This window comes from Crocodylus siamensis, chromosome 13 (assembly GCF_052110815.1).
Source record: "Crocodylus siamensis isolate JL-2025a chromosome 13, ASM5211081v1, whole genome shotgun sequence".
NCBI lineage: Eukaryota > Metazoa > Chordata > Crocodylia > Crocodylidae > Crocodylus > Crocodylus siamensis.
The window spans coordinates 33,031,249-33,054,300 of record NC_143407.1 but is presented as its reverse complement, the minus strand read 5'-3'; the positions used below and the strand labels follow the sequence as shown (position 1 = coordinate 33,054,300).

Below are 23,052 nucleotides of genomic sequence, written 5' to 3'. Positions count from 1 at the left end.
CAAAGCATATCGAGGTCCCATTGTGGATGGCATCTCATTCAGATACTAAGTCAAATTGTGTCCTCAGTTACATCAGCATAAAACTGGAAAGACACTCATACAGTGTCTACTGATTTCACATAGCATCTAATGTATGAACCTGTGCACTTAAAAGTGTTATTACCCTGGTTCAGGGGCCATCCAGCGCTAAAAGGAAAAAGAGATTAAACCCAGGTTCTTCTGCCTCCAAAAGAAAGCTCCCTTCCTATACAATTTAAGCTAAAGGAAAATCTGATTTAAGTGCAGGCATCATGAGAAATGCTCCTAGAGATGTACCACCGTATTAAGTAGAAGGCAGAGGGTTTATAGTGTATGTACACACGCACACAGGTGCACAGTTGCACACATGGGCTGGTACAGGGGTACACAACATTTCCAACTGACCTCCTCCACATGCTACCGCAGAAGTAGACCTCCCAGACAGCACAAAACCTACCTTGGTGACTAAGTCTGAATGCCTTATAATAGCCCTCACGAAGAACCTGTAGTCTGTCACCTCTGTGCCCACTTCGACTTTGGCTGCTCCCAGGTACAGGTGCATCTTATGGTTGGCACACGGAATGGCAGTGAGATCAAAGTTTCTCATTCGGTTCAGCTCTAACTGGAAAGCCAGAGCTGGCTCCAAGTGGCGGTAGATCCTATCTTCCTCAAACTGGAGGAGGAGGAGTGAAGCCCATCTCACAATATTTGGGGCACAGGTGAGAAGGGAGTGGAGAAAAAAAGGAGAACACCTGTTAGGAACTTGGGTCCTGTAGGGACTGAGAGAATTTGAGGATCTCCAACAGCTTGAGGCCCATACAACAGCAAGTATTGCCACAGTGGCACATTTATAGCAGATTCCATCCTTCATTACAAAATTGCATCCAAGATCCTAACTCATCTCCCCAAATTTGTAGGCAGGCTGAAACAATAGTTCTTAAGGGCATACCCCGCCCTGTTTGCATCAGAGGTCCAGCCATGAACTCTAGAATGGGTGATTTAAATATCAGTATCACTAAGTGATTAATTTTAGCAGAAATGTTCGACTGATAACCATATCCCACAACTGCAAATTACTTCTCACTCTGCACGTGCAATGTTCTCAGCTGCCCTGTACTCAGGAGCCCAAACCTTTAAACTTTGCTCCTCTGGCAAAAAAGCTTGCATGTCACCTGCAAAAGCTTACAACTCTCTAAACCAGTTACGCTCTAAGGTGCCATTCTTCCTTACTTTCCGCCTGGCAATACAAAACTCTCTGGTACATCAAAAATCTAAAAATACTGAAACAGAGCAAAATAAACTGGATTCAGTTGGAAATAAAAACCGTGACAGCAACAATATATAGCCCCTTTTATGAATTTTCATCTTTCATTAATTAAAAAACCCCCTCAAAATTCAAATGAAGCTGCCACAGTATTTCCAGTCGGATGCACCAGAGTTATTAGCATTGAGTGCTGTGCACTGAAGCTGCCAGTGTGTGCAAAGTAGAACAGAAATGGTTGTAGTCTTGTTCTCAAGCTCAGTCACTGCCTACAAATGAAGCCTATAAAAGGAAAAGAACTTTCTACGGACAACTTTCTTCGGGTTTTCATCTTCCCATAGAGTTTACACTCTTGTCCTGGTGACCACAGCACTAAAAGCACTGCTTTGGAACAGAACACGTCATGTAATCTGCAGCCAAGTGCAGTTAGTGGAACAACACAAAATTTATCAGTAAATTGTTTTTAGTAATTTTGCTGCATGATGGCTGAGACTTTAAAAAGCAAGAGCCTAAAGTTACCTTTCCAAATCCATATTTAACATCTAAATAAATGGTCTGACTATCAAAACTGCCAATTATCAATCGCTTATAGATGCTCAATAGCTCATATTAGCCCTGTCAATGTAACAAATTGTAAAAGGGAGGCAGGGGGAGTGGAAGGGAAGGAATATGCACAGGTTTCCTAGTGAAATTGTGCTCAGGTGAATCCTCTCACTTCTGGACAGATCTAGGATGAGTTGGGGAAAAAGAAAACAAATCGACTGAAAATGTAGAAAGAGCAGCACTGAGCAGGTGCAGCTTACCTTGTCTCTGGCACGGAATGTGAAAAATTTGGGGAATTCTCTCTGTTTGAAAACAAAAAGAATTTGATCAGTCCTTCTATAGCACAACATACCATCTGTTCAGCACAGCAACTGCTGAAAGGAAGGACTTAATGTGGCAATGGGGGGGGCAGGAAAACACGTATAACTTGCTACTATGATAGTGACAGTTGCCTTAAACATTCATGTTTTAAACAGAGATGATGGGAGGACTTCCTCTTGGAGGGGGAAGCAGGGGCAAATTAAGTTTATGCATACTGCTAACGCAGGAGGTGGCTCTTGATTATCTTTTCATTATTTTTATTTAATGCTGGGTATTAAAAAAAACAAGTTCTGGCTGGCCAAGGGGAGGAACAGTGGGGTACGACTCTGCTATTACTCCAATTAGTCATTTCAATTGTGGGGTTAACTGAGAGTCTAAACTAGAGACTTAACTGCACACATGACACAGAGATGGTCCCTGCCTTGTAAAGAACTCTTCATACATCTAATCCTGTGTGAGCACGATACATAGCTTGCCAGCTTCTGCAGGAGGGGTTTTTTGCTCCTTGACGAGCTTCCCAGCCAGGCCTCCCAAATGAAACACAGTCTTTATGCAACAAACAGGCAAAAAAATAGAAAATACCAAACCAAAAAAAATGCCCTATCCTTGTTAAGCTCACAGCTTGCTGCTTTTTCTCTTGCTTACTTTTCTGGGAGTTTTTTAAAGCTCTGGACAGGACAATCCCTCCCTACCCGAATGCCCCACAGGTGGGCTCTCCCAATAGGGCTGACTGTTCCCTTTTAAAGGACACCCAGTTACACCCTGCTAATTGTGTTCCCTGTTCAAGAAAGGTTTAATGATTTTGTGAAAGTAATGAAAAGTCCAATAATTGATTTTATCTGCATGCCTTAAACAATATTCTAGAAATGTACAAAAAAAAAAATGTGCATTTCTTTGCTCATCCATTACCTGCATAGAAATCATTTATCCCTCATGATATCAAGGTGACAGGTCAAATCCTGAATCTCACTGCAAATCTAGGGGATATTGCCTTTTTAATGACATACAGCACAATGCTCAACACCTAATAAGCTTGGAGGACTTTGAATGGGATTGCTCATACATTCAAAATGCCCTAGTAGATGCCATTATTGAAGTCTGTGCTATTGGAAGTTGTACTTTTTGCTTTCAATTTACTACAATAATAATCATTTTGGTTGTTACTACAGCAACTGTACCAACAGTAATACAGCCACTGTACAAAAATACGATTGACTCTTTCCCATGCTGAAATCATTTTTGTACTCATTAATATGCTTTTATTGTTTCAACATGTCCCAAGTATCCCAGACATTATGTAAAATGACATGATAGATATTGAAAGTGCTAATGCAGACTTCCTTTCGAACATACTGCATTTTAAAACATGATTAGAGTCAGAAACACACTATGGAAAGATGGTACCTTTATATCTACTCCCACCAGCTCCAATACAGAAATATACGTAAGTATGCGTTGCCCCACTGAGCTCAGTGGGATTACATACATGCTTAAATTAAGCACATATCTATATGCTCTGCTGGACTAGGTCCCATGAGTTTCTGAGGCACATGCTTTCACATTAAGGATATAATTCAGTGCTAGATTAATACTCTTCACATTGCATTCAACGCAGTAAATGGGAAAGTAAGTGCGACTGTTCTGTACAGAGTACCATCAAAAACAGTCAGTAATGCGGACATATCTTTAGGTAGATTTTGAAGAAGTCACGTGTGTTGTGTTTTACGCTGCCATAATTCCATTGGTATTATGGATGCTTTGCACCAATGTAAGTGTGGGCATCTGCAAGCTTTCTATTCCTGGCAGGGGCAGAAAGAATTCATCCCACTTTGATCCCAACTGAAGCCTGCAAAGATGGGCAATTACGGAAGTCATTTCTTGAGAAAGAAGACATCTGACCTGGAGTTACTGAACCCTAGAACTGTTCTTAGAATCAGATGCAAGTTTTAAACATCAAGGAAGAAAAGAACAAGCGGCAGGTTGTCTCGTTTCTATAAAAGGAGCATAAAGACAGAGGGAGAGACACTGTATAATGTTATGCTGACCATTCACAGATCTTACAACCACTGGATCACCTGTTTAGACCTCCTCCATAAATGAGGCCTTAGAATTTCATACCAAACCCAGTAACTTGTGTTTGACTGCAGCATACCTTCCAAGTAGCCATATCTACCATAAAGAATCTTGCCGCTGGAAAAATGGGCAACTTCATAAGAAGTTTCTGTGATACCCAAAATTAACAAACAAGGAAACAAACACAGAATTAAGACTCTCACATTGCCTCAATACCCTTCCAAAACCGTCCCACCTGCCCCCCTCTGCATGCTGCCAATTTCTTCTATCATCATCCATGCTCATTCTATCACTAATGTAATTGCTTTCAAGGCATTTGACTAGTGTTGTGGGTAAATATAATAATTAAATGTGCACATACACAAAAATTCTCAGTGTTCTGGTACCAAAAACCGAAAGAGGACTCTGTTTCCTAGGAAGAGGAATTATACCCCTGCTGTGTTCTAATCAACCAACCATCATCAAGACAATCAAAATAATTTGCCTAAATTAGCCAATCAAGACACCCTGCAAATCGGAGAATGTGAAAAGCTACAACAGAAATCATCATAGCTGATTATTATACTAATAATCGCGTTAAAAACCTAATGAGATGAGGAAATTGGAAGCTTGCTGGAGCAACTCTCTATTACCTCAACATGCTGGGAACTAATTATATAGACTGTAATTAAAACAAAAACAAACCCAAGCCAAGCCCTGGGTAAGTTAATAGTTGGTCCAGTCACAAACTGAACAGAGTAAGAGATAATAATGAAGACTGACACTAATGTAGCACCTTTCATATGGAGATCCCAAAAGCACTCTACCAACTTCTCAGATATGTTGCTAACTATGCTGGCTCCTCTGAGCTGGAAAGTAGCAAGCTCCTAATAATGCAAAGTAATGCACAACAAGTCAGTACAGAAAGCAAATGCTATCACGTGAGAACCTAAGTACATACGAATACAGATGGAGAGCCCCCTTGGAAAACTAGACTGACTTCTGCGGAAAGAAAGCAAACACTTTCCATTCTTTTACTGACCCCAAATTACGAGGGCCCATCTCAAACAACAGCAACGTTCTGGCTGAAAGCACAAACACTGGGCTCTTCAATGTTGGGGGTTTTCACTGCAGCTCACTCACCTACATGCTGACCAAACTGGAATTGGCTTTGCTTCTAGGGGAATAGCCCCAAATAACAGGACGGCTCTTAGTCCAACACAGTATCCTTTGCTGCACAGATGATTGACATTTTATAGCTCCAACCTGTAGAGCTGTACCTCCGTGAAGATTTCTCCGCCTCCAATTCCCAAGGGCTTGTTTACACTAGAATGAAAGGGGGCCTGGACAATGCCTTGGTTCATCTGGTCTAGGTAATACTGGAATAAAAGTAAGTCTGCAGAACTTGTTCAGAACTAACAATAGACAAACCTCCAAAGGTTCCCAGCATTTTTTTCATCCAAACCCTTTACCAGTACTTGGTATAAGATGAGCTCCTTAGAATACCCTTGCTCTTATCAGTGACCCCAATGCTTCCATACACTCCTTCGCATCTCTTCTCTGAGATGCTATCTAGCCAACAGTGTTTTGCTCAACTCAACTCAAACTGCATAGCTCCTAGCTCCCTAGACAGAAAAATCACACAGCTAAGATAGGAAGGAGGGGTACATCTGGCAGTAGTGACTACCAAAACACCAATGACATCAAAAGACTTGCCTTGCATACCTTTTCCACCCAAAAACAACGAACAACAGGGCAGACTCATGCATGAAGACACCCTGAGACGCAAATATCCTTCAGCAACTGGCAAACGTCTCGCTAGTTTTTGAGTGTCTGGCATCTTTCCCTGCATTTTTCCCAAGTCTTACCCTGTGCTTTCCTGCTGGTCTCAAGCTCTGGGCTAAATAAAAAGCTGGCATTCAGCTGTCCTTTTACCTTGGAATAGGACAAAAAGAAAAGTGACTATGATGATGCTGAATTCACAACAATTATTCTTCACTACAAACCAGATGATAAGATCCACCCACCTGACAGCAAGTCAGGATGGAGAGCTGCTTGAAGGTGCTTCTCCATGCATGCACACCTTTTTATTAACTGCCCGCACTCATGCCCATTGACACTGGCACTGCAATTGCACATGAATCGTTTGAACTCTTCCTAGGCAGCATGTGCCAGGGACTGCTGGCCTCAGAAAGAGAACAGGTGTTACCTTCCTCTGTGAGTAGCTTTGTCAGGTTTTTTTTAAAATAGCAGCTGCACTCCGTTTTGCGCTGCAGGGATGAATTAAAATTCAACAGAAGCTGCATCTCAAAGTAAGATATTCAGTGGCGGTAGCAATCAGCCTCTGAGGTTTCATGTTTTTAAGAACAATTAGCACATACAGGTTGGCAACTTCAAAAGATGTGATTTAGCCATAACACACATTCATTTTTCATGGTTAAGGGCTGATTTAAGGCTGGTATCATCTGACATAAGTGTAAATTCTGCCGCTGTCCTAATGAAAATTGGACTGGGCCATTAAGCACAACATATAGAGGCCACTCCCTAGTCAGAGCTATGAGGATTGGCCCTCAGAGCTAGGAATACTAGGCAAAACATTAAACGTGTACATTTAAAGGGAAGAGGCCACCCACAAACCCCATCCCTTGTGGAAGCAGCACCCAATGTCCACAGTTAGACACTAACAGAAGGATCTGTTAATCCAGAGTAATGAATGAATCCTGAAGCTACCAGGCTTTCCACTTACCCCAAGTCCCAGCTCTCTGAATCCTATGAGGATTCTTCTATTCCTCCACTCAAAAGCGACAGCCTGTATCCAGAGACCCTCATAGTTCATCTCCCAGAATATATTTTATCCTGTAAGCTCTTTTTTTCCTTTCTAAAGCCTGGGGTTTCTTACTTAAGCCCCCCACATTTCTCCAAAGTCTCCCGCTTCCTATCTAAAGCCATTGATTGATATACATCTGTATACATTGTACTCTGCTAGGTTTGCTGCCATTAATACACTGGGGAAAGCAGTTCACTTTGCAGCATTTCCTAAAGCATTTTGGAAAAGCCTTTTACTTCTTTAGCCTGCAGGATAAACTCTCTTATTACTGTGTGAAGCAGAACCAATGAGGCTAACTTAGGGATAAGAAAAATTCCTAGCACTAGATATTTTTAATGGAAAGAATAAAAAAAAAAAAGGGGGAGGGCAGGGGAGGTAGGTTCCAAACATTTTTGCTACCACAAGCCCATAAAAAGTCACCTAATTAATAGGTACCAAAACTGATCCAGCTGACAAGGAAGAACATTTTTCAACAGCAAGAAAACTGTAATCAGATAGTTGAGGGGAATCAGGGTTTCTTAGACACTACTATTCAATTACAGTATAAATATAATATACTTAAAAAAAAATTAAGAGCTGCAGGGAGACACTGTCATGTGTGTCATGGGGCATTAACACCTTACAATGCTGACAGTGCCTGGCCTTGCCTCTCATCTGACAACACACCTAAATTCAGGCTTCTCTGCATCCATGGTGGAAAGTCTATTCACCACACACAGGTATAATTCCCAAATGGCAATTGATAAGCTTGCTGCAAATCGAATAGAATATTGGTTGCTCAATAATTGGTTATTTCTGCAGAGGTGAGAACTAGTTTGTCCTTTAAGAAAAAAAAGAGAAAAAATGCAAACTCTGCTAAAAGGTAATCTGGTCGCCCCAAACTTCTGCATTTTCCAGGCTGGATTTGCATGCAACTTAACTCACCTTCCTTGTGTACCCACAGCTTGCACCAACAGCAAGAAGAGCTGAGTTGATACACAAGGAGAAAAAGCTGGATTGTGCCCTGTACAGTCATCTGATTAGCAGGCATCAAGCTAGCCCATGCTCAAGTCAAAGTCCTGGGAACCAGACGGCTTCCTAACAGTGAGCACACTGAGTTCTACTTTGGCTGTGCCCCAAAACCACTCTGGGAACTCAGGGAAATCACTTATCTGCCTCTCAGCTCATTAATCTGCAAAATGGGTAAAGAACTTTCACCTCCTTGGAGGAGAGGAAGAATATGAAAATTTTAATATTTTATTACATAATTATTTTTACAATATGAAAAATCAACATTAGAACAATGAAAGCCAGCCCAGCTTCATTAAGTTATATGGATCTCTAAGTCAGTGTTTAAGTTACTGACTTTATTAAACCTGTGAGCTGCCCTAGTCAATAGGATTACTCATGCACTTGAAGTTAGGTATGTACTTAAATAGCTGGCTTACTGGAGCATTGCTATCAGACTCAAATAGCTCACGAAGGGCCAAATCTTATTTACTTTACCCACATGTAACCTATATTTCCATGATTTACATACACTGCAGAGAGATATTTCAGACAAAATATTCCAGAACTCTTTTTTTTTCTCCTTTTACTTACATGAAATCTTTGATCCACCTCATAGTTGACCTGTTTCCTGAAATCCTTACAAACGAAACACAGAAGGACAGGAAAGAAAAAAACAAAAGCACAAGAAAGCTAGCAATTAGTACTAAAATCATAAATAAATTAAGACAAGATCACAAGCGACTCTAAGATATTTTCTTATATTGTCAATTAATTTTCTTAAGCAATTAATTAAAACCTCCATTTTAGAGAATGCAGACAAAAAAAGCAGAACTAAAACTATAGAAAATATAATTTTCAACGTGGAAAAAAAAAAGATGACTGTTTCTGTATGAGCTAGAAATAAAATGCTTCCATGCAGCAGCAGAGATATCAAGTACCTTTTGTGCTACAAGGAATGTCAGCCTCCGGATCCCATGCTCAATCAGGATGGATTTCTGTAAAAGGAGGGATAACAAATAGCAGACATGATTTAATAGGAAACAAACATAAGAATCAAATCTGGCTGATTTTGTCTGGAGACTAATCAAGCAGCCACCTGATTTCAGTGGGGAACAGCACAGACCCACAAGAGGACACACAATTCTGTAGGGCAGGAGCAGTAATACCCGAGGGCTAATTCCAATTTAGTTTAATAAGTTGAGGGTAAATCCATCCTTGGTTTACCTTTACTACACTCAATGGAGCCACATCAGAGGAATACTGTTCCCCGCATGTTATCCCTTTTCAATGAGTTATGTTCTCATCGCTTTGCCTCCATTTCTAAAAAAAAAAAACAACTTTCTGTTCGCTTTTCCAATTTAAAAAAAGAAAAAAGGAGAGACTAAGGGGTGGGGGGAGGTGGAAAAAACCATCTCAGCATGACCAGGAACAAAACTACCCCTTGTGGCATGGACTGAAATGTTTTACTAAGGTTAAGCCCTTCGAAAATGAGCATCAGTGACTATATTCATGGTAAGGGAAGAAAATAACTTTAATAACGCCATGATTTAAAAAAGCAAAAATTGTTATTGCTTTTAAAATTCCACAAGTGGCAGACAATAACAGCATAGCAACAGGATTCTGATTACATTGTAATAATGTGGGTCTCACAGCAAGTCCACAGCTATTACGGAGCGATTAGGCATCAGCACCTGGAGAAACTCCATTTACACTGACTGCCTCAATCTCTTCCACAAGTCATTTACAAGTATATGATCCTAATTTCTATTAAAAAAACCCACACACAACATGCTGGGACTGGAAGATTATTTGAACAATTTGGATCAACCTATTTGATAGTTTAATGTGTTTTTTTATATCTTTTCTTTCTTTCTTTTTTTTTTATTCCTTCCATAAAACGCCTGGAGCATGATCATGCAAATGAAAAACAAAACTAGTTTTGATTTTTTTTTTTTTTTTTTAAAGAGACAGGAAAATGCTGAACTGAACTGGGTAAGCTTAAAGGGCTTTTATAAATTTTCAGTTCCAGTGAATTGGTCAGTCCTATGGGTTACTGAACCCATTAATTTAGTATCCCTCAATCAACTTCTAATGGACTATGCTGCTAAAACCTCAAACAAGCACAACTCCAATTATTCATCCTACATGAAACTCCTCACAAATTTCTGCAGACCTCTGTGCCATCTTCCCAACTTAAATGACAGGTTAGACTTCGCTCTTATGACCCCTCTCAGAACCATTTCAGATGCAACAGAGTTGCAGCGCATGATGGCATATTCACATGGCGATACAGTTTACTGGCTTTCCAGGCCAATCCAAAAGGAAACCAGAACTCTCTCTAGAGGTGAGGGCAGAAGCAGATAAGCCAGCACTGACTAACATTTTCCTTAGTGGTGACTGCAAGACTAGAATTTGGTTCCTAGCTAAACATCAGTGTGAACTCCTTACTTTATGAAAAGGAAACTAATCTACTGATCATTTCTTCACTGCACCACGGAAACAAAACTCACGGACCCTTAGATGCTATTTTGATGTCATCTCATATGCTTCCATTATGCTAACAACAATTAAGATAATGGCAGTTTCTTGACCACGTTCTTGCTGACATTGGAAAAGGAGCTGTACCTTTTTTCTTCAGATCTGAAAGAAGTATCAAAGCTTCACCTGATTCATTTAAAACTGTAAAGTTCATGTACCCAACATTAATTAAAGGGCGAGAAACCCTAGCTGACAGATCAGGATGCACATTTGCAATACACAGGAAAACAATGGACTCTCTTTGCCTGCTCTGGAGTCCTCATGGAACGTCAGTTACATCTAGTTAGAGAAATAAAGTTTCAAAACAGGGTAAATTAAGGATTGAACTGCGCCATGTACTTATTTTAGAAGAGAGTTCGGAAACGCACAGCAAATGGAAAGCAGAGCCCTACAGGATCATGTAATACTGGGGAAGCAGGTTCATTCTAGACTATTCACCTTGCTTTGTGTGAACTCCCTGAACATGGCTGCCAGCCCATCGTCATCAATATCGCTGTCAGTCTTAATGGCAACGTTCAAGATGTGAATGGGCTCCTCTCTGGCAACCTGCAATTTAAGAAAAATAAGCCCAATAAATAATTAAACAGCAGCAACGTTGTGTATATATAATCTCTTCAGGCTCAGGAAGAGCTTCCAGTCTATACACCAGCACTACAATGCAACCAATTCTGGTGAAGAGGTCCCATGATTAGACGAGCCGAAAGAAATACCAACCACCTACAACATAAAAATCAGAACTATGTAAACACAAGTACAGAAAGGGCCTACTCTCGCTCCAGTAGAGCTACTGGCAAAACTTCCACAGAAGCTAGTGGGACAGGTCCAGCTTGGGGTTTCCAAATTTTAACATGAAAGCAGTCCAGAGGGAAGGAAATCCAATACCTTATCTTCATCGTACAAAGAAGTGCGGCTGGCTTCACGGAAGGTCGGGCTTTGGGGAGGAGAATCACAGAAGCAACCCATCACTTCATCAAAGATTCTGAAACCCAAAGGAACACTAGCCGTAAATGAACCGCACACAGGCTAGCAACCACACACAGGCGAGCTATCGTGCAGAGACTACCTTCACATCAGGGGAAGATGGTGGTAATTCCCTCCACACTGAAAAGAAATACTATCAATGACAAAAGCTAAAAAAATCAGGACAAAGCCTCAGTGTTTAAACTTCTGTGCAAGAAAGTAAAAGAGTATCCAGCATGCATTTTTAATATATTAGTTTCTAGTGTCCATATATATTGTCATTCTTGAGGTAGCAGTGAAAGGCTTAGGACATGAGCCCTGATATTCCAATGTAATCGCCCCTCTCTTTGCGGGGTAATGCATCAGGATACATAAAGAGGCAGACAACGGATGCATTTAAACAAAAGATGCACCATCTCTGGTGCGATTTACTCTGGCGTTATGTTAAATTTCACCTGACATTTCACTCATCACATTGTGAATGGCTTCTCCTGTACTTGCCTCAGACAGAGTTTGGCTTTTTTCTTTGTCTTTCCTCTCCTCTGACATCTCATAATGGCATCATGAAAAACTAGACAAAATGACAGCACAACCATCCCTATAAACAGAGACTGACTCTTCCATAAAACCCACCATAACCCCCGAGACAGGACAGAGAGCTGCAGGCCCCCACCCCGGATCATTGCAGGCTCTGCAATCTCTTGCATAAGCCCAGAAAAATCAAAAGCTGCAGATATTCCCATCCACGTACACAGCTGTTGAGAGGTAAGGTCCACTGAAAAGTTAAAATACTTGGGACCTTTGAAATGTTAAAGAAAAGATGCAGTTTATATGGTTGCCTATAAGCTGTGTGTAGCATCCTAGAACTTTGTCTTTGCAAGCCATGCTAGAACCTCTACGAAGCTTTCAAGTTTGGTTTTAAAACCAGGCAAGGATTTTGTCTGGCTGCATCTGATCACCCATTGTACATTACCCTACGCACGCATGCATGCGCAGTAACCCCACTCGTCCCGAACCTACCAACCTGACAAAATCGTCAAACGTCCGGAAGGAGACCATCCCACCCATCCGCTGGCAGGGCGGGGTGAATGAGTTGTCCAGTAGTACATCACTCACGCTGGCCACATGGACCATCCCATAGTGGTTGAGGTTGGAAGAGAAGGACATTCTAAATGGCAAGTCAAATGAGATCGCTGTTAGTGGAAGGGATGTCAAGAGTCTGGTTTTTGATTTAATGGTATGAAAATGAAGCAAGTTATAACAGCCCAAACTTTAGTTTAATGTGGCCCGATTAACTGTTTCACCACTGCTGTGATACACCTACTGGGCTACCTTCTTAAGTCCTCTACATCACTGAAACATTGAAATGAATCTGGTAATCCTTACCTGGACATTCCTGGAATGCTCAGCAAGAGCCAAGGAGTTAAAAAATAGCATTATTCCCCTTTAAAAAAAAGTATTTCTTAAGAGGGAAAAGTCCTGAGATTAGAAGTGAATTATGACTCTGAAATGCTGACGGCATTTTTTCCCTGCACCGATGCTATGCATAATAGATGGAGTATTCAGGTAGATAAGAGTAATTCGAGATTTTGGCACTTGAAAGGTTTAGTAAATCTTTACAAAACATGTTCAAAATATATTGAATTATACTTATTCTACCTTAAAAAAAAAAGCCTTACAATTTTACACTTGCTGTGCTCTCTTAGCTTCAGCAAGACTTTTTTCTTCCATCCTTCAAAGCATTTTGTGATTTACAAACACGTCCATCCTGCATCTTACTTGATTGCTAGCTCCCTTATAAGATATAATGGAGCCAAAAACTTGTTATAATGCTGCCATGGGACACAGACTTCTGTACCTGATCATATCTGGTTTCATATGTTCAAAATAAGAGCAGTACCTCATTGCAGTGCCTTCCACTTAATTCAGTCACCAACTGATTCAATTTTCCATTTAAATTTGATCAAAACCTTGAGAAAACTACAACTTCCTCCCTTATATTTTGGGGATCTGCTAAGTAATCCAAAACTCTGGCTACAGAAGGAAAGGGGACAGTGAACCAGAAGGAAAACTCCACAATGAAAAAAGAGATTGTCAGATACAGCTGCTAATGATTATCATTATCACCAAGCGCTTGATATGCAAGTAGTGAAACAACCCTTCGAGTAGTGATATCGCCTACAAGGATGGACCAATTTTTTATTTTCATGAAACCCAGGGCAGATGTGGATGAAATAAGAGGAAGGCACTACAAAAGAGGCTTTTGCATCCTGAAGGAGGACTGTGCATCTTAACTGAAACATCAACACGTCCACTTTCTAAGGGCTTGATCCTGCACATATTTGACACAGTGTCAGACCTCCCAAATACCCCAATGGACGTGGGATTGGGCCAGGTGTTCCTCTCACCATAGGAGCAATAATAACTTACATAAAACATTTAATCTTTTGTCAGTACTTGCCAGTTTGAAACAAAGGCTGGTAGACAAAACCCCTGGTGCTACGAATACAGAGCATCCTCTAACTAGCTGGCCATCCTCTACAATCAACTTGTGGGCATGTTTTCATGTGAACTGTTGATCCTCCCAAAACAATCTGCTACCAAATAATCTTAAATCACAGAGGGACTGAGATTGCAAAGACCCCCTCACCTCTGCAAATGGCATCATAAAGGGTGGTTATGCATCGGCTCCAAAGACACACACTAACAAGTCATATCTCTGACCGGGGAAGGGTTGACTAGCACCGTTCCACGTGCCCAAGTATTTAGAAAGGTATTTGCTGAATTAAGCCTCTGCCTCCACACCTGTGCCACAGCAGAGGGCATCTGGCAATGAGCTGAAGTGGGGTCTAAATTCAGCAGTAGGCACAGGCTTACTTTACAACATGCAAGTTGTCCCATTAAAGCCAAGCACGTGCTTTGCTGGATCAGGGCCCCCCATCAGCTGCACAGCAGGAAGAAGTCAAGTGCCCAATATTGCAATGGGCAGAACTCCTATGGACCACATGGGATCAGGACCAATATATTCAAAGGTGTATTTACCCACTGTGCCTCATATTCAGTTTTAGGATTATTATTTTTTTTAATGCAGAAAACCTAATAAAGACATCATGGCAGGAACTGTCCTGAGCGCAACGAGAAAAAGTATAAAGTATCAGCAATCTTAATAGCTTGCTCCATATTCGAAGCCACTCTGGGATTTTGCAGCTAATCTCTGATCAGGAATCATAAGGCTTTCAAACCTGCTTATGCTATTTTTCCCTTGACATGTTTGTAAGCAGCAATAAATGGGAGGCATTTAGCTTTGAAACAGCAAAGTCTTTCCGTTCATGCATCTTCATGTGCATTCCCTACCACCAGGACCATGACAGGCGCCTGCAGACATGGTTCGTACATTATTCAAAACCACAAACATTTGGGGATTGAGGAATGGGGGAGCACAGGGGGTGGCAGGGATGGTAAGTGCTGAAAACACAACAAAACATGCTGTCAGCTGTTGCAGATGAACGTTTCTCTAGGGAAGGGGTGCAAAAGAACCCACATCACCAAATACTGAGCTGTTTGCAGAGACCAGCACCAAATACTCCTGATGTTACACCTCGTGCCCTTGGTTCTCCTAGAATTAGATGCCTATTTCACTGTGACACACCCAAGTGGAGAGTCAGCAGCTAACAGTCAAGATCCAAGGAAATGAGTGGGGGAAACGCATTTTCTGCTACAAAGTTCATGGCACTGCAGGTAAACTGAGCGCTTGGCAAATTTAGCTTTAAAGCCTGCTGCATGCAAAGTTGCCTTTACCAAGGCAAAGGCAAGCTGAAAACATGTTTTTAAAAAAATGCGAGGCGGGGTGGGTCAGGGTCAGGAGAGGAAGCAGAGTTACAGTTCAAGGTGTCCAAAGTAAGGACAAGATTTCCAAACACAAGACAGGTTAAAATGTTAAGCATTATGCTATTTCCATCTAGTCTAGCTTTCTTTTCAAACTTTAAAAGAGCACAAGTACCATACCTGTTGAGCGTGGGGATGTTCCCTCTGTAATCAAACAACCACAGTTAGTTACAGATTGGTTAGTGAAAGCCATAATCAACGAACTGATATTTGAGCCAGTATGCAGCCCAGCAACAAGTGTACATTCAATGAACCCAAAATGGTCGCACAATCAAGAAAGCACCGGTGGGATTCCTCCTCAAAGAAGGCATTCATCACTTGGCCCAGCCGGCAGGGGCTGCTGAGCAAATGAACACCTCGTGATGTACTTCCCCACTTCTAGATGCACACAACACCACGCCACCAGCAAGCCGCGTGTTTATGATGTTCCCCATGTTTCTAGCATGTTGCATCAGACCACCTCCAAGCACTGTGCAGACGCTGCAAGCCTGAAGCAAGATGCACAAACCACACCACGTGGCGGCAACAGACACCCCCGTTTGACGGAAGAGCGAACGGAAGCACAAAGACATTCAATGACCGGGTCACACGGCTAGCCTGCAACAGGTCTAGGAAAGCACCCCGAGTCCTGATGGCCAAATTTCTACTTTAAGCAGAAGCCCCCATGCTAGTTCCTGAAAGAGTGCAGGAAGTGAAGGCAGCATGGGAAGCTGAGGGAGCAGAGATAACACAAACACACAGTAGCACACTTGACATTTTCTGCACACAGGCCTGAAGCACCCAAACCCAACAAGCACACTTGAACCTCGGTATTCTGGAAACCTTCAGAGGTCCTGTTGGCAGGACATGCCAGCCCAGCTGACTGGTTTTTATAGGCAAGGCGAGACTTCACGATGTGCAGAACAGTAAAGGGAGCCCATTCCCTTGCAGCAAGCTGAAGGGTATACCTCAGCCAGATGCATGCAGGAAAGCATGGGGTGGTGCACGACTGCATGCAAGCTGCAGAAATAGCCAACACCCGGCATCCAAAATACTAAAGACACAGCTGAAAAAAGCACATAGACACAAAGGCTTCAAACCCACCCTCCCTCCCCCTACAATGAGAACAGATTAGGGAATGAGAACAGATTAACCGTCAGGCTTAGGGGGATCATGTGTCAAGACTCTTCATGCTGGACGAGTCTTCTTTACTTAATTTTATTTGCTCTGGGAGGGCCCTGGGCTGCTACTGGACATTGTGTCATGGTGTGTGGAAGCCTGTGCTTTTTCTAGCTCTGAAGTGCCACATACACACCCTAAATGTGGATCTGCTCACGGATCTGCTCTGTTATGGGAGAGGAACATTCACTTCAAGGTATGGCCTGTCCTGTAACTGGACAACTTGACTTAAACCACACAGGGTACCACCACAAATCAACCCCAGACCTTACCTGTTAAGTAGGATGCCACGTTTCATTGCCTCTAGTCAATGGGGAAGAAGGCAGTGCTGCAGAAGCTGCCGTCAGAACTACAGCCTGGCATCCCTTTCTGGAGCACCATACATTTTATTTTGGTTGGCAAACGGTGGGAAACCTGTGTACTGTCGACTTAAGTGAAAACCATTCTAAAGACAACAGGATGCCTGTACATCTAGTGCACCTGGTTCCCTGTTGGTCCCTAGAAGGCTTCTGAGTCCTACAGGAAGCGGATGGAGAAACTGCTTGCTTAGAAACAACAAGATGCATGTCCATTTTTCTCTCATACGGAGCATGCCGCTGCCTTGCTCTACGAATGGCTCTCAATCCCCAGCACCCGGCCCAGGAGACTGCAGCAGGAGTCTCACAGAAGAGAAGAGAGGATCCGGTGACAGAGGAAAGGATGAATGACCTTCAGGTTGTACTTTACTTGCCGTCACAGCGAACCATTCTTGTTCAGCGCTGAAGTTTTAACTGCACGGCCCAAGTCAAATGAAACTGAAAACACAGAAGCTTAAAGCTATGCTATGGGCAGTTATCTTAAAATTTTGGGGTGGATTTCCTTTTCTTTTCTGGTGTACGCATAGTACAATACTCCTGAGGCTTTTTCCCCCATCAGGAATTGGAGCATGCACCATTTCAAACACACCACGGGGTCAAGTTTTGGTCCTGTCAGAATAATCAGTGGTGTGAAAAGTGCTGTGCATTCCACTTGCTGGCCTTATACCCTGGGGTGCCTAGAAATTGCAGCAGGTTGAACTTTAGCCTCCAAAACACCAGCTGCAATGCTACCTGCAATATGGCTGAGGCCCTGGTAAAGGAAACAATATCGGAGCCCTGCGAGGCTAAATAAATTCACAGCTTGCCGCCCATGAAGTGTGCTCTCAATAGATGTCTCCATACAGGTCCACCAAACTCCACCTGGGCTCTGTCCGCACCACTCCACCCGCCTCCCAAATGATTGCTTTTTAAATCAACTTTCTCCATGCCTGGAGAAGAGGATCTGTCGGGGCACAAATCAGAATACTGAAGCAGGCAGCTGTACACCACATGTTCCAGCATTAAGATTCCTCCTCCCCTGCTTCCCCATGCAAACGCAGGTCCCTCAGCCCTTTCCCGTGCCTCCCAGCTGAATTTGAATTTGCTTCTGTTTTCCTCTCTCTTTTTCAGGAGAGTTCCCCTATGAATATGATGGCAATGCATGCAAAGCGCCACTGGTTATATCAAGCTGTGATTGAGTGCCAGCACAGGGCAAAGCTTTTGAAATCAGGCAGCACAGCAGAATCAGCAGAGGTCGGCTGAATAACCCACTTGTAGTTATTAACAGCAGTACCGCAGGAGCAACAGCAATTCTACTGGCTGTGACTAGTGGCATTCCTCTTATGTTCCTCATTTCTGCGGAAGAACCCAAATAGAGGGCTGCAAAACATGCCTTGAACCATCTATTTTGATTGGTCCCCTCCTCCCCACTTCCCTCTGGTCCCTTGCAATTCGGCCACACTGAACCCGGTCCTGAAGTCTCATTTGCATAAAATTATCATTGTTCCATTCAGTTTCCTGCCTCTTCAATAGCCCCGTCTTTGCTCTGTTGGAAGATTCTGCCTTTTCCAAAGCAGACAAGCCAAGGGAGCTGCAACACATGACTGCTGCCTGCTGTCTAATTAACATTAAGCCCACAGCATGAAACTACAGGGATTTACAGGTGTCCTGGAATCATTTTCCCCTCTTCCCTCCCGATACCAGCTAGTCTCCCACAACAAGGAGGGGACTTCAGGCAATTTAATGATACACTAAGAGTTCTGCACTTGTGTAACCAGGCTGCTAAAAAAACCCTGCAACTGCTTCAACACCAGGAATCAAATGTCTCCTACAAGAAGTCATTTCAGCAGCTTCAGCTCGCAGAAAGGTGTCCATTTTTTTGCCAGATGTTGATGTCTTACAAGCAGGTCACCATAAATGTATGAAGCAAACACGCTAAAAAGGATGCAGGAAAGGGCCGCATAGACAGCACCCTAGGAGAACCTGGACTCTGGCATTTCCAGGCAGACAGCCCCATTGTGAAAAGCAGCACGTGACTCAGCCCCTCCTCTGTTCAGAATGGTTTGGATCTCTACGTCTGCTAGGTGACTAAAGAGAAGACTGACAAAAGTGCCCAAGACGACTGTAATAAGTGATGCACCTGAGCACAGCTGAGCTGAGGAAAAAATCATGCCCCATTCAAAGTCTGGAAATTAGCATAGTTAGAAACCTGAGTGAAGGTGTCACATGTCTGATAGGGTACAAAAAGGCAGAAATCAGATGCACACGTAAGCATGGAGATTTACTAAGATTCCCATCAGGTGCCTCGGAAATGCAAACACATCTAATGATTAGGCCTAAATTCTGTTCTCTGAAGTCAAACAGGAAGTGACAGCGGGCTGCAGCCTTGAAGGATGAATTTGGACAAAGAGGCATTTATGCAAAGCTTTTACAGATGTGTTTAGGTGTAGGCTGGGTCACACATACGTACACTCACCCTGTCCTGAAAAGCCAGATGTCTAACGATGACCTCAGTGGCATGTGTATGCTTGTACATGTAAAGATCCATGCATACAAGTAATAAGAGAAACATTTAATGCAAATCAGGGGACTGACAAATGAGCTGTTTAACATAGGCCATCATCTGTGGAATACAGAGCTTGGCTCCGTTCAACTACCCTAACATTTGAATGGTCTCTGACCACAACAGCCTGCTTGTGGGGTCTTTTATACTGATTTCACTGCCTAACACAAAAAAATAAGGACATTCTCAGTTCCCTGTCCCTCCTGTAATCTTAGCTTTCCCCTAAGCGGGCCAGCAAGGGGGAATGTGGCTCTCTATGAAGTGTGTTCACTGATTCAATCTCAGAGCACATGGGTCCCCCAACTTTCTAAAGTTTGGGTATACAGTCTCCATCAGAGTCTCCTATGTCCACTGCAGTGGACAGGACCAACCACCTAAATAGCCCACCATCTCCCAGTGCCTTAGAAGAAATAGTCCTTGTTAACCCTGAGTGATGAGCCAGAAAATATACCACCTTGGAAGACCAGAAACTCACTTCCACCTGAGATGGCAGTGGAATGGCCGTGGGCAGGAGAGGTTAGGTTATATCTCATTTTCCCTAAACCTTTATGGCTCAGTCTGCCTACGTGAGGCCAAGAGCTTTTTACTGGGGACAGGGTAATAACTTGTACCCACACCAAAATGAAAAAGTGAGGACATTACATCCAGTCACGGCCACAACAGCTGTGAGAAAGGAGACATTGGGAGGGGTGGAGAACTACATACCCAGGACCCACCTCATCTGCCAGCAGCGGTTCTGTTCCCATTCTGGAGGGCAGGATGAACAGGAAGGAAATGTGGGTCAATAACAGCTGAATCGTGTGGCTGGGGGAAATGGGGAAAAATCTGGGGAATCACAGAACAGCTATCAAGCTTGTAGCTTTTGACATTTCACTCCTCTTGGATGTTTGTTATTGCCAGTGTGTCTTATCGGTCTACATTATAATACCCTTTATATATCAGCGGCTGTCACAATTCATGCTCATGCAGAAAGGGTTTCTGATTTAGAGGAAAGGCTGTGGGTGCTGCTGTAATACCAATGCTAAAAACAGCATGTGTGGAAATATTAATTCCACCTGCTGCAAAGAAGCTTTCACTACTGCCAAATGAGAAACATTGCCCTCTTAGGGGTTGATATAAAAGATGCAGTTAACAGGGTTACAGGAGGAAAAAGCTTTTTAGAGAACTGCTGGAGCCTTTGGAAAAAAAGATGGGCTCAAATTCTCTCTGAAACAGCACTACCCAGGGGAATGCTTGCAGGATGGCCACTCCTAGAAAGGGGATCAGCAGAGGAAGGAGAATCACAGAACGCTTACTTTACTTGTCTCATACAAGCAAAGCACGACCCAATGCTGATGCTGGTCAGCCTCAAAACGAATCAAGGCAGCAGAAGTTGTGATGGTGACAGACAATGCAGACAGGATGAGCAGGAGAAATGAATTTGGCCTTGGAGACAGGAATGATGGGGGTAGGGGGAGTGGGCGTGTTCATTACATTCACAAAAGCTTTCAGCGCGGCATGTGTCCTTCAAAGCTCTAGAAGCCTCTGCCAGAGAAGCATTTCCCTGAGCTTTTATTCAAGTTACTCTGCAGTCTCTGTCATGACTAAGAAGCAGCGCTCAGAACAAAAACACACAAAAGGCTGGATTGACATCCACAGGAGGAGTCTGGCAGGGTCGCAGGGTGTCAGTCTAGCGGTTCAAGTCAGCTTCTGTGCTGAAACCCTAATGTGCATCTTTTCTGGTGATCCTGCCCTTTGCATTATGCCAATTACGTGGTCCTTGGATCAAGTGTTGAAAGCTGGCGTGCAATTCAGATCAAGTCCCCATGTGGAATTAAAACAGAGCGAAGCAATGACACTTGGCAAGTAGTCACATATTTCAACCAAGATAAGAGCTGGAAAAGAAGAACTGAGTGCAGGAAAGTGTTCTGCTCTGTGATGTGAAGAGGATGGATACTGTTCCTAAGATAGCCATAGGAGGTCAGCTATGGTTCACTCAATTCTGGTACAAATTAAATACCAGTGTGGAGAAAATAAGTCTATCATAACTGGAAGGGTGAGAGTAAAGCAAGCACTGATTTTCCTTCTTGCCAAGTACGGCTGTGAACACTGGGCTCCTCAAGACAATGAGGTGAAATGGAGTCTTTAGAGATCTCATGCTGGCTGACACATTCTCTGACCACTATGATTAGAAAAACGTGACAAACCAGAACCACAAACATCCTATCTATGGGAAAAGATTAAGGAGGAACAAGCTAAAATGTTTTGGGATTTAAACAAGACAGACGAGGATGTTACAAAGCTGAGAGGCAAAAAAATAGTGGGGAAAAACACTGAAGATGGATATGGTGAAGGAAGGGCTGGCCCACAAAACCAGCATCTCTCTGCAAATGCTAAAGAAGGAGAGGGAATCTGAACTAGTATGGCTTCATGTGCATTTCCAGCAGAACACCTAAGAAAGGGCTTGTAAGAGACTTCTGTCTGGCTCGCAATTCTCATGAAAGAAAAAGAACTCTGTAAATCACTATTCAGTGTGCCAAAGGATTCCTGCTATTGCAGAATAATTTAAGGAAGAACTCTAAGTTTAAGGACTGGGTTCATTTATTTCTTAAGTCTGTCTGCTCCTTCCCCTGGGTGGCAGAAACAGGCAGAGGCCATCCTCACATGGTGGGCTCAGCATATAAGCACCTGCTTTTGACAGCCTCCACCTGAGGAAGGTAGCTATTAAATGCCTGTATCAGGTCCTGCAGATTGGAGTACTGCAGTGCACTGGACTTGGAGGCCATTCAGGAACTCCATTTGGCACCAAAAGCTGTGGCCTTGCTACATGGTACTTCTTGTCTGGCTTCCAATGGGTCAATAGAAAGAGATGGGTTTTGATGTACAAAGCCCTTTATAGGTTCAGTCTTAAGGGGTTTTGCTCTTGAAGAACTAACCTGGCAATCAGTATCAGCAGAGATTCTCAAGAGGACACGACTGTCTGAGGCCCCAGGATCAGTTCTCAGTTAGTCTAACCAAATCAGTCTCCAATCACTAATGTTCTCTCCTGCTCGGAGAATATCCAGGAACCAGGAAGATTTCCTTCATCTTAGTCAGCATTCAGAATTGATGTTTTTTCCCTTTTTTTAAATAAGTCTTAATTGGGAGCCATGCACTTCCAAATATCTTATGTACTTTACAGAGGGTACTTTACAGAGCAATTGGTCAGACCAGGTAGGTATCACACGATTGTTTCTGTCCTGATTACATGATGGCACAAATATGACTGGCATAAATACCCAGGTGGGAGAAATCGGAATTTGATTTTGTCAAGCACAAACAACCCACCATTTTCCAATTTTCTTTGGGCTCATTAAAATTTAACCTTGGGAAGCCAACACAAAGGGACACAACCATCAAACATCCAACCATGCATTCCTGAAAACCTTGCTGCAGCATCCAGCCAACCCTAACTCCCACTGAAGGACCCTGTCTTTGTAATGTGCTTCTACCCCCTGGGTTTGAATCTAGGGTTGCGGAGCTTCAGGCCATACTGCAGAGACTAACAAGATTACCTGAAATGTTCTGCAGGGTGGTTTTGGGTTGCTGGGTTAAGCTAAACACAGATCAACTGAAAAGCTGC

General features: G+C 42.9%; 1 protein-coding gene across 8 annotated transcripts in view; it reads right to left on the bottom strand.

Moving 5' to 3' along the window:
- The window catches only part of ACACA (acetyl-CoA carboxylase alpha), a 166,330-nt gene that overhangs the window by 84,089 nt on the left and 59,189 nt on the right, over window positions 1–23,052 (bottom strand). For 6 of the 8 annotated variants that reach the window (XM_090025369.1, XM_090025367.1, XM_090025370.1 and 3 more), the window contains 8 exons: window positions 15,516–15,539; window positions 12,535–12,678; window positions 11,433–11,529; window positions 10,989–11,096; window positions 8,951–9,007; window positions 8,604–8,648; window positions 2,083–2,124; window positions 476–691 (listed from right to left, as the gene is read on the bottom strand). In XM_090025369.1, coding sequence (XP_089881495.1) covers window positions 476–691; window positions 2,083–2,124; window positions 8,604–8,648; window positions 8,951–9,007; window positions 10,989–11,096; window positions 11,433–11,529; window positions 12,535–12,678; window positions 15,516–15,539 — 733 coding nt within the window. The remainder of the gene's footprint in view (window positions 1–475; window positions 692–2,082; window positions 2,125–8,603; window positions 8,649–8,950; window positions 9,008–10,988; window positions 11,097–11,432; window positions 11,530–12,534; window positions 12,679–15,515; window positions 15,540–23,052) is intronic. The other 2 variants (XM_090025368.1, XM_090025374.1) reach the window with 1 other exon arrangement.